The following is a 12,048-nucleotide window of genomic DNA, read 5'->3' on the forward strand; positions in this document are numbered from 1 at the left end:
ATAATATTATAAATATTTGATATTTGAATTTTCTTTCAACTATGTAAAAAATCGAAAATAAGTATTTAGTGAAAAATCGAAGTTAAAAATGTAAATCTTAAAAATCTATGGATCAAATTAAAAAAATTATATTTTCACAGATATTGTCTAACAAAATCTATTGACCAAATATATATATATATATAAATAACTTTCCACAGTATTAGTTATACGAAAAAGTAGTCTAAAAGGAAAAGGAAAAAGAAGTAAACCAAAGTCTCAATAAAAAAAAAAAAAATTAAAATGAAAGAAAGAGAAATGATAATAACAATAACAAAAGTAACGAAAGTTGACGAAAAAATGAAACGAAAAATGCACTAAAGACGAAAAAAAGAACCCCATCTCCTTAAATAATTTTTAAACAGCCTTTTTTTTCTCATTTTTTTAAAAAAGTCGAATTAACCCAGAGTATTCATGGGTTGGATTAGGTTAGATTGAAAGATTTTTAGACTTAACTCAATTGTTTGAGTTGTAATTTTTTTCAACCCAAATAACTTTTATTAAAAAATGAACTCAATTCAATCCAACCCAATCATGAAATATTTGGGTTGGATTGGTTCGGGTTAATGAGGTTTTGTTCTAAAAAAAGCAAAACGTAAATATATAAAAATCTAATTTAATTATTTTTATATATTGAATTAAGATTAACAATTCAATTTCAATTTATATAGAATTTATATAGTGATTTTTTTTTATGATGAAAAAACTACTTGAGAGTTGTTGAAGAATAAATTATTAAAAAATATTAAAATTAAATAAAATTAAATTTAATATATATAAATAATTATATTATAAATAATAAAAAATATATTTTAAAATTAATAATAAATTCAGATTAGTTTGGATTGATTTGAGTTATATTAGATGAATCCATAAACTAATCAAACCTATAAAATTTTCATTTATTTGAATCCAATAACTCCGATGGTACGAGTTGAATTGGATTGATGAATTTTTTGAATGATGGAATTTTTTTTACCACCCTTAGTTAACCCCATCGAGTCCAAATTTCCAAAACCTAAGTCCGAGTCTTGTCCTCAGTTTTCCGGCCTACAGTTCACCAGAAGAGAAGAAGAAGTAGTTGCTCGATTTTCTGGTCCGACCGTCTCCGATTAAGATGGACTACGAGAACAAACTCGTCCTCGCTCCTATGGTTCGCGTTGTAAGTAGACCAAATTATAATATTCATTGCTTGAGTTGCTCTCACTACTTGATCGAGTATATCTCCTAATCTTAGTTATTTTTAAAAATTTCCCGCTCGGTTGTCTCCGTCTAGATGCCAAACAATTTCGTGGGATAGTTTGAAGCTAGATCAGTAAATCTCTTAATCATAGTTATTTCTTGCTAAATTCCCGCCAGATTTTATCTTTTTTGGATGCTGATCAAAGTTATGGAGAATTGTGAATATAGTGAGATTATATGTTTCGAATTCCGACTTAAGCTTTTTCATGGGTTTCCGTGATTGGTCCTTCTTCTTTTCAGGGAACGTTACCGTTTAGATTATTAGCTGCACAATACGGTGCAGACATCACCTATGGAGAGGAAATTATCGACCATAAGATGATCAAATGCGAGCGTAGATTAAATGGTACTTTTATCCTCTGTATTGTTCAAAAGATTTAAGTAATGCGAAAGTTATGAAATTACAGTGTTACTCTGTTCATATGAAGTCTATTTCACCCAGAAAAATGATAAATTGACTTCATCTGTAACTTCAATCCTTGGAGAATTTTTCGCTGTCAAATGTTTATAATGGGCACTGGAGTTACTATGTTCATTTACTGATAATTATGGTTATGTTTGTTTAACATTATCATTTATTCAATTTTTTCAATCTTGTATCCGAAGCCATAATAATGTGTTGGAATTTTCACTTTCTTCTATAAATCTGACTTTAGAAGGAAATATGTTGTGATTGGTAAGCGGCTTAGGAGATAAAGGTTGCATTAAGCATATTTTCTTCCTTTTTTCCTCAATCATAGTCTGGTGAACTTCTTATACTTCTCTCTGTCATCCAGAGCATCTTGGTTCAACTGATTTTGTAGAGAAGGGGACAAACAATGTTGTTTTCAGGACCTGCAGCCTAGAAAGAAAACGAGTTGTTTTTCAAATGGGTACTTCTAATGCTGCGAGGGCTCTAAGTGCTGCTCAAATACTGTAAGTTCGATACTTACATTTTTTCCCTTCATTACACAATCAGGTTTTACGAGTTTTGGTGGCGGCTATCGTCACTCCGTATATATTTTTAAAAATTTTTTTGTTTGTTTGTTTGTTGATATATGTCATATGTGAGTGGCACTGCCAGCTCATCCACACCTCGCTTTGTACCGTATTATTGTTGTTGTTGTTTATCCTTCAATTAATTTTGTGGATTGAACTTAATTTAGTGGCATTTTTAAAAAAAAGTTACTTATTTAATTAATTATTCGATTGATGTGATGATCATGATTTATCTCTTAGTAGCCTCTTTTGTGGATCGGACTAATTTTTAGAGGCAAGTTTCTTTTCATTATTCAGTTTAATGTGATCATCCTGATTACCGTATGAGGTTCATTTGGCTTAGTTGATTATGTCCTGTACTCTTCCGTTGTGGGTCATGGTTAGGTACTAAGAGGGAAAAAGAAGTGAGTATTCTTTTGTCCAATTTCTTACAAAATGAAACCTATAATTGATTAGGCATAGATTGATGATCAACAATGTTACAACAGTATTGAGTCAAGTAGTTGCTATGATGACAGATCAAAACTTTGGTCCAAAATTTTGGCAAATTAGGAGGGAGTTCCCATTCAATTTGGCCGTGAGAATGGGTCAGTTTCTTGATACCTTAATTGTTCACTAATTAATTGGAAGTTGATTGCTGTTAGCAGTTGCATTATATCGCTAGGCTTTCTATGCATGAGTTTTGTGTTAGGAGAGAATTGAGTACCTAATTGGAGAAGAATGCTTCTTTTTCTAATGAAGCCATATTTGTATAAGTGATGGAAAATTTTCTTTTTTAGGTGTCAAGACGTTGCTGCAATAGATATCAACATGGGTTGCCCTAAGTCATTTTCCATCAGTGGGGGCATGGGTGCGGCATTATTGAATAAACCTGACCTTATTCATGATGTATGCAATTCATATTCTTACGAATTGATATAATTTCTGATTTATTCATTCTCTTTTGTATTTCTTATAATATTACTGGTATAATACCAAAAGATTAATTTTGAATGCAATGATTCTCTCCTTCTAAACGAGGGAGGAGGTCTTTATTTATAAGGAAAAGTGATTACAAGATGCTAACAGAATAACAACTACTAACTAACTAACTAACTCTTTGGTACACCATATTCCACCCCCCCAAAAATCAGACTCATCCTCGTGGATGACAATTAGGACGGCAACTGGAAGTCATTGGGAGCAAAATAAGGTTTGAGATCAGCAACATTGAATATTAGATTAATATGTACGTCACAGGGCAACTCAATGCGGTAACTTGGTTTGGTCGTTCGGTCTGCGAATGAGAAGTAGCACTTAAATGCAGTCTTCCACTCATCCCTCAACCTTATTCGAGTCTGATAGTATTCACTCTTCAAAGTCCTCTTTTGAAAAAATAAAGGCTCCTCCAAGTTGATCGAGTAAATTACCTATTCTATAGATTGGAAAACAATATTTCACTGTGATTCGATTGGTAGCTCTACGATCCACGCACATTCTCCAACTACCATTTTTTTAGGAGTAAGTAGGGCTGGCACCGCACACGGGCTCAAACTTGGTTGAATATGCCCTTTATTGAGCAAATCGTCGATATGTTGATAAAGGATTTCATACTCCTTAGGACCCATCCTGTAGTGAGGCAAGCGTGGTAATGTAGCTCCTAGAATTAGATCAATGTGGTGCTGGATGTTAAGGGGGCAGCCCCTTGGGTTCCTCTCTAAGTTGAGGGAATTCCTCAAATAACCTTTGTACCTCCGAAGGGACTTCAACTTCTTGTATATCTTTGGACTTTTCAGCAACAACAAGTCCTAAAATATCAGCTTCCCTTTCCTTTATCAATGTTTTGCCTCTGATTGTAATAAACAAGTGGTTGTTGTCTTTTTTCATCATCTTTACTCCCTCATCATTCTTCTTGTTCAATGGGAGTAATACAATCTTCTTGTCCATCCATTAGAACTCGTATGTATTTTCTCTCCCATTGTGCAAGGCTCGAGTGTCAAATTGCCACGGTCTCCCCAAGAGGATATGGCATACATCCATCTCCAACACGTCACATACAATTCAATCTTTGTATCCACTTCCAAGTGAGAGGGGAACCGTACAAATTTCGTTAACTTGTACCTCTCCACCTTTCTTTCACCCAACCAATCTTGTATGCATTCGGGTGAGGTTCCACCTTGAGGTTCAATGCTGTCACAAGCTTCTTGGACACGAAGTTCGCACTACTTCCACTGTCTATAATCACGTTGCACACCTTTCCATTCATTGTGCATCTTTTCTTAAAGAGACAATTGGCGTTAAAGGTTGGATTCTCCTTTAGGAGTAATTAGTACCCTTTGGAGAACACAAGATACTCTTTCTCCTTCATCCGGCTCAATCAATTCAGCTTCATCTTCATGTTCTTCACTGTTTTCAGTCAACATTTAGGAGTAACTAGTACCCTTTGAGGACATGCATTGGATAGGTGGCCAGCTTGGCCACATCGAAAACACTTGCCCAATGAGGGCCGATTGTAGGGGGTTTGAGTTCTTTTCTTGAAACTGCCTCGTTTTTTTTTTCCTCTCTCTTCAGTCCCTTTTTGAATTTCTTTCTTTTTTTCTTTGGTTGAAGATGGTGAGTGTGGCTGGTCGGATGTCTTATTAACATCACTTGTTTTCTTACTTGTATGTGGATGCTTCCTATGCGGCTCTTCTTGATGAAGTCTTGGAGCGAATTTCATTCAATTCCTCCATAGTTTCAGCAAAAGAAATGGCCTCAAATAGTAAGTGAAAAGGTTGTAGTTTTACTTTTTCTTTGATGTCCATGCGTAGGCCTCCCACAAATCTTGCTATTAAATGTTGCTCATTCTCCATCAAGTTTGTCCTTGCTCCTAGCCGATGGAATTCTTCAATATAATTAGCCACCAACCATGCTCCTTGCCAACAGTTTTGATATTGTTTGTTCAATGTTTGTTCATAGTTGGGAAGAAGAAACCGTTCTTTCATCAATCTTTTCATCTTTTCCTACGCGTGAATCGGTCACTTGCTATTCCTTATTGATTTCAAGTTGATCCCACCAAGCCGAGGCATCAACTTTTAGCTTCAAGGCTACTAAATGCACCTTCTTGTGATCGGCAGGATTCATGTAGGTAAAGAAATTCTCCGTATTTTTTATCCAATCAAGGAATGATTCAATATCACGCTATTGAAAGTCAGCAAGTCTATCTTCATTTTGTAATAATGCGAGTCACCTCTATCTCCATACCTCTCTTCTCGTCGCCTTCTTGGAGTATAGAACTCCTCTTCTTGATTATATTCACTCGTTGAGTCCTGATTTTGGTCTTCTTGAAGCCTTTCTTGAACAATTGGATATTTTCTTGGGTTTTCTTGGAGCTGTCTTTGAAATCTTGGAGCTCTTTCATGATGAATTTCTTGCTGATTTTGGAAAAACCTCAGTCGCCATGCCCCGCTCCATGCCTTCCTCTCCTTCCCCAATGTTGATTGAAAACCGGGTCATCTTCATTATTTTGAGGAGGGGCTGCTAGCTGATCCACCCTCCTAGTAAGTGCTTCTATCAATTCTTGAATGCTACTCAAAGTTCCATGAATTCCCTCCAAAGAATCTTCAACGGACAGCAAGCATATTGTTGTAGTTCTTGGAGAGAGGACAGGTGTGTCTTCCACCTCTTGTTCTTGCTCACACCACTCATCCATGTTCAGGTTGGCAGCTCGTCGGTTGGCCATCAGTCCAAGGATTCTTGGAGTACTTTGATACCAATATTTGGTGTAATACCAAAAGACTAATTATGAATGAAACGATTCTCTCCTTCTAAATGAGGAAGGAGGTCTTTATTTATAGGGAAAAGTGTTTACAAGATGCTAACAAAATAACTACTAACAAACAACTACTAACTAACTCCTTGGTTAGTTTTACAGAAAGGCCCCTTGGTACACCAATTACTTACTTAACTTTATTTATTTGTTTTTCCAGATTCTGACAACATTGAGGAGAAACTTGGACATTCCAATTACCTGTAAGATTCGACTTTTAAAGTCATCCCAGGATACTGTGGAGTTAGCTAGACGAATAGAAACTACTGGTGTTTCAGCTCTTGGTGTTCATGGAAGGTAATCTTCGAGTTTTTGCAGTTTCCTTCTATTTAAGATACTTATCATTTATGCCAGAAGAGTTTAGTTGTAGAGTAGGGTCAACAGGCTGTCCCTAAGCAAGCTGTTCCAGATACTCACGGATATATATTTTTTAAAAAGGAAACCGTCTCTTCATTAAGATAATTAAGATAATGGAATGAAACAGCTCATAGTACAAGATTAACAACAATGTTTTCAACAAGATTAACAACGTTGATTTCTTTCTAGTAACTCTAGAGTTTTCAAATACCTCATCCCAACCATTTGATACTAAAAAGCGATCAATAAGTGACCGCGAAGCCACTCTCCCTTCTCTGGATCACGTGTACCGACCATTAGATACGGGAATTTCCAGAAGATGTGCAGAAGCTATGAAATTATTGAATTTCCTCATTTCTTTTGTTACTCTTCCCACGGGGAATCGTTCTTGAACAATTCTAGTTATGTTAAAATCTCCACCGAGGCACCAAGGTTCTTCACAATATGTAGAAAGGGATGATAACTCAGGCCAAACGTATTTTCTCTCTTTATAATCAGTTAGTCCATAAACATTGGTGACCCAACATATTTTCTTGTTAACTGGTTTACATTTCATCGATAATGAATAACCTCCTTGTAGGACTTCTATGACCGTCATCTTGCTTTCATCCCACATAGATAAAATGCCTCCAAATTTTCCATAAGCTTCAATACACACCCATCCCACATCTTTCGAACTCCATGGGGCTTTAATAAGTTTAGCATCGAAATGTTCCCTTTTTGTTTCTTGAATGAGCACCAAATCTGGATTTATCTTCCTTAATTGCCGTCTAAGCACCAATTGTTTTGATATGTCGTTAAGGCCTCTTATATTCCAAGTGAAAATCTTCATAACTCAAGGAAAAGTCTGCTCTTCCTGCCCTTCTGGTAGCTCTTTTCTTGATCATTCATCAAAAGAACCAAAAAGAATAGCCTAAGGCATTGAGTGAGGAAACCCCCTTCCACAAAACTAATAAAGGAGAGCCTTCCAATTGTTAATAATCATTAGAAGTCTATAATTACGAAAGAAGTTAGTGTAGTTTGTGCACCACCAAGAGGTTGTAGAGTGATTCTTATCACATGGACTAGTTGTACAGTAATTCTTATTATAGACTAGTGAATTGCATCTTAAATCAACATGTACTTTTGGAATTGATTAAGAACAATTCTTCTCATGCAAATTGATCCTTTTTCTCCCTACAAAGGATTAATTTGGTCATCTATGTTAGTGCGTTGTTCTCAAAGTTAATATGGTCATTCAGTTAAAGCCTACATTGGCAAAAGTTTTTTCTTAACTAATCAAGGAGAAACTTGTTGAAGCTGTCTTAAACATGATATCAGGCAGATAGGGTGATATACATGTATGGACCTTGAAGGCTTTAATACTGTTGTAGAGAACAATGAAAGAAAGGCTTGGCTTGAACTGTAGAAGCAGGGATGTGGAACTGGACATTCATTTTCTATAAAACATTTAGATGTATTTTTCTGCTTTAAGAAGGCCAGTAACTTTAGATGTCTCTTGTGTTCAAGGCCTAAAATTTGTAATTTGTTCTAAAGAAGATAGTAGGTTTGAGAGATTGCTAGGAAGGAAGCAGAATATAATATACTACCAAGCATGCTCGGAGGGCAAACTTTAAAACTATGGTGAATATTTGCTTTGCTGTGCTGGGAGAGCCCACTTGTATAAAATGCTGCTGGGTAAGGGGGGGGGGTACTTGAAATCATTTTAGGTTGGCATTGAATTGTATAATTTGCATTACATCAATGAAAAAAATTGAGTTGAATTGCATCACATGAAAACAAAAGAAGGTGAAAGAATAAACTAGATTTGATCAGACCTTTTAGTTCCTAATGATACTTCTGTAAGCTTTGCATGAATGCATTGTTTTCATTCTATTTTAATTGGTTTTTGTAGTCATGCTCGATAACTTGCAGAAGAGTTGCAGATAGACCAAGAGATCCGGCTAAGTGGAGTGAGATTGCAGATGTTGTGGCAGCATTGACTATTCCTGTTATTGCAAATGGTGATATCTTTGAGTTTGATGATTTTCAACGGATCAAAGTTCATACAGGTATAAGGAACTGTTGTTTATTTATTTATGTATTATTATTATTTTTTTGGGTGTGGGTGGGTGGGTTAATAATTAGAATTATTTACATCTGATTGTACGACGTTTGCTAAGAATCTGCTTTTGTCTGGCTCTTCCTCTTTCATTTCCTTTACTGGTCTACTTGTAAATAAAACAGAGAACAGCCATATTTACTAGAAACACTCGTTTATCTTTTGATATACCAACAAGTGAAGCAGTATGGTGATAGTGAGTTAGTTTTGAACTAGAGGTAGAGGTCCAAAACGTCTTATAAGTTTCCCAGCTTCAGTGATGTACTGTCAGAAAATAGTCTTGCAAGACTAATCAAGGCGTGTGCACGCACAACAGTTCTAACCGTGGACTGTAAAAATCCAGTTACCCACTAATTGCGGAATATGGAAGAAACAAATTGGAAAAATTTTCAGTTTTTAACCTACAGGGCTGAAATAGTTCCATTGCTTTTGAATTAGCAAATAAACTAATTACTGTAGAAAATCAACAAGGACCACTTTTATTGTAGGATTTTTTTTTTTCCTTGGTGTTAATTCAACTTGTTAACCATGTGAAATTGTGTGAACACTTGGTCTCGAGACTGTGCGTTGCTTTGCTGGAAGAGAGCGTGGTTAAATTTAATTGACGTGAATTAGAACTATAGCAATGTTGTGATCCATCAGCAATGCAGCTTGTTGGGCTGACTGAAATGCTATTTCAAGCAGTTTAGGCTTTTACTCGTCTGTTCATTTTCTTTTGCTTTAAATATGAAAACAATCTGGTATTTCGCAAGGTGCTTCCTCAATGATGGTTGCTCGAGGAGCTCTTTGGAATGCTTCAATCTTCTCTCCAGAAGGAAAATTACCATGGGAAGATGTGAAAAGAGAATATGTTAGGAAGGTGAGGTACTTATCATATACACAGTTAATTCAGCCAATTAATTAATTAGAGTGAATGCTTTAGAGCTTTACAGTGTCCTCGCAAGATTTTAAATATATATAGACACACATACACAAACAAAATTGAAGTGATTGATTTCTTGTGTTGAACTCAGAGCATCTTGTGGGATAATGATATCAAAGGTACAAAGCACACGCTAAAAGAAATGATAATGCATTATTCTTGCCTTGAACTGCCAGAAGGAAAGGCCTTGATAAAATCTGAATCATTGGCAGATATAGCGTAAGTAAATGCAATTAGTTTACAACAATATTGCCATCTTGTGAACTCTGATGGGTTGCAAGATATGATCATTTTAAGCTAGTTTTGAACTGATTCGCCACGCTAGTTTGAAGCTAACTATTCTATCTTTTATTTTCTGTATGATATTTGATATATAGGAAACTTTATGGTGAGGAAAATTACTATCAATTTGTTCAAGAGAACCGGTTGTTCAACGGAAGTAGATGACGATGTTTCCTAGTTCAACTTCCAATCAAAGATGCTTGTTCCTATACTTCAATATAGAAACCGATGAGCTCTCAGTAAAACCCATTTAATTGATTATACAGATACATCAGGTATATTACTGTATCATCCTTTGGAATAGTATGATGTTGAATGCTTACGGCAGCATTATAATTATATTAATATATTTTTTCGCCTTTCACTCTTATAATGTTGAAAACACCGAGTTAGTTACCTGCCACAGTTAATGTCAGTGATTATATCCAATAGACACTTCGGAAACGAAATGGCACAGTTATTACCGTTACCGCGTTTTGTTCTACTTTTAGAATATTACTGATGCCTTCGCAGTAATACCTGGGTTTATTTGCGGTAACTGGGCTTATTTGCTTTTCTTGAATGCCAGTTTAGTATCCTTTGGTGTTTGAAGCAGATAGGTTAGAGGTAGTATAGAAAATTTTCCATATTACCTCCATTCATTATTTGTCACAAGAGTAGCATTTAAGAATTACGTGGGGTCTACGAAATAATAGATAATAAATTAATTGATCATTTAATGACGTGTCAAAAAATGAATGAGTGCAGTATGTGCTTTGATAGTATTGGATTTCGTTTCCGGATCAACCTCATCCAATCAACTATTGGACAATAAATGTTAAATTATTCTAAGATATTAACCCATTCTTGCCCCTGCCAACTGGAATGCTTCATTCATATCTGCCTTTAAAGTCTATAAATGCAGGTTTTTTTCTTTAGTACATGACCTTCTCCTAGTGACGATATAAATATGGAACGATCAACTCCTAGAAATCCAATTTAAAGTAATATTTTGTTTGGGTCATAGAGAATTTAACCACATAGAATTTAGTATCGTGTTGAAGACGTCTCATCCATAGTGAAAATGTTCGTAGCCCTAACTTATTTGTTCCTTCTAATTGCGATTTTCATTTTTAATCACCGTTGTGCCAATTGGCCTTGCAGGTTCTCTCCTACTGTGATTTTATAGTGTAGCCTTGTCGCGATTTAAAAACAATCAATTCTTTATAGAACCTTCTATTATGATATCATGATGTGCACTACCGTAGTGGGTGATTTAATTGTCACCGCAACAATTAAGTATTTTATGACTTAAGCAAAATGTTAGTTTTCATTGGTTTTTTTTAATGATTAGTCATTCTACACTTCAGAGAGTCATTTGTATGACATTCATAACTGTGGAGACATGAGTTCAAATCTCTTGAGAGAGTGCATGTCAATTTTTGCTAAGCTACACTCACTTTTATGCTTAAATTATTCTGGACAATATTATAAATGAGATTCTAGCTTTTCTTTTCTTTTCTTTTTAATCAGGTCACTTGCTTTCCTTAGCTGTCATAGTCGTTATAATATGCAACATTTCTGTACATTTTTAAATTTATTAATTCAGTCGTTGAAATTTATAATCTTTTGAGGTAATAAATTCGTTGGATTTCGATTTTTCTCCTTCCATCTCATCACTGCATAATTCCAAGTTTGTCTTTTGTTTTTGTTTCTTAAATAAATAAAATAATTAGGTTTGGGAGACCTTGAGCTGAAGATGTACGTACACTTTAGAAGAATTTTATCGTTTATCAATTGTAATTTCTTTATGGCACAGTCACTCCAAATTAGTATTTGAATTTCGACTACGTTGACAAGACTCGCATCATTATTTTGTCTGGCCAGATTCTTATGGTATTTGGCATCACAATTTACCAATTAACTCATCCAAATTGCATCAGTGAAAGCACATTATTGTAAAGTTCAATGCTCGACGATTGTTTTTGTCTCTCGTAAGTTCTAGAGACTTGATAGTTGACTTTCCAACATCTAGAATACTCACTATCTAGTCAATTTTAAAATTTTAACTTTTTAATAAAGTTAACAAAGCACAAAAAAGTTTGATAAAGAAAATCACTTTTTTTTTAAAAAAACTATTAGTACTCTTAATTTATCAATTTATTTAAGTAACATAAATAAAAATATAATGACAAGTATGAAATATTTTTATTAGAGCTTTATTTACTTTTTTTTTTTTTTTCTTTTAGTACAATAAGGGGTACATAGGATTCAAATCTCTAATCTAAAGAAGAGTACGAAATCAACAAACAAGGAAGGCAGAAAATGTAAAATAATAGATAATCAATACATAGTTTTACG

General features: G+C 34.7%; 1 protein-coding gene across 3 annotated transcripts; it reads left to right on the plus strand.

Annotated features, from left to right (window-relative positions):
- Positions 1-1,041: 1,041 nt before the first annotated feature.
- On the plus strand, positions 1,042-10,177 carry LOC120072590 (tRNA-dihydrouridine(20) synthase [NAD(P)+]-like). Of its 3 annotated transcripts, none has more exons than XR_005480544.1 (9): positions 1,042-1,201; positions 1,522-1,627; positions 2,058-2,196; positions 3,039-3,147; positions 6,207-6,343; positions 8,318-8,454; positions 9,257-9,368; positions 9,518-9,645; positions 9,804-10,177. XR_005480544.1 is itself a non-coding variant. In XM_039024985.1 (9 exons), exons 1-9 carry the CDS (start codon positions 1,157-1,159, stop codon positions 9,871-9,873), a joined length of 978 nt encoding a protein of 325 aa, XP_038880913.1. In that variant the 5' UTR covers positions 1,042-1,156; the 3' UTR covers positions 9,874-10,177. The 3 variants fall into 3 exon arrangements, 2 of the variants coding, with proteins under 2 accessions (XP_038880913.1, XP_038880914.1); XM_039024985.1 differs by having other exon boundaries at positions 9,257-9,363; XM_039024986.1 differs by lacking the exon at positions 6,207-6,343 and having other exon boundaries at positions 8,298-8,454; positions 9,257-9,363.
- The last annotated feature ends 1,871 nt before the right edge of the window (positions 10,178-12,048 follow it).

This window comes from Benincasa hispida, chromosome 3 (assembly GCF_009727055.1).
Source record: "Benincasa hispida cultivar B227 chromosome 3, ASM972705v1, whole genome shotgun sequence".
Taxonomy (NCBI): Eukaryota; Viridiplantae; Streptophyta; class Magnoliopsida; order Cucurbitales; family Cucurbitaceae; genus Benincasa; species Benincasa hispida.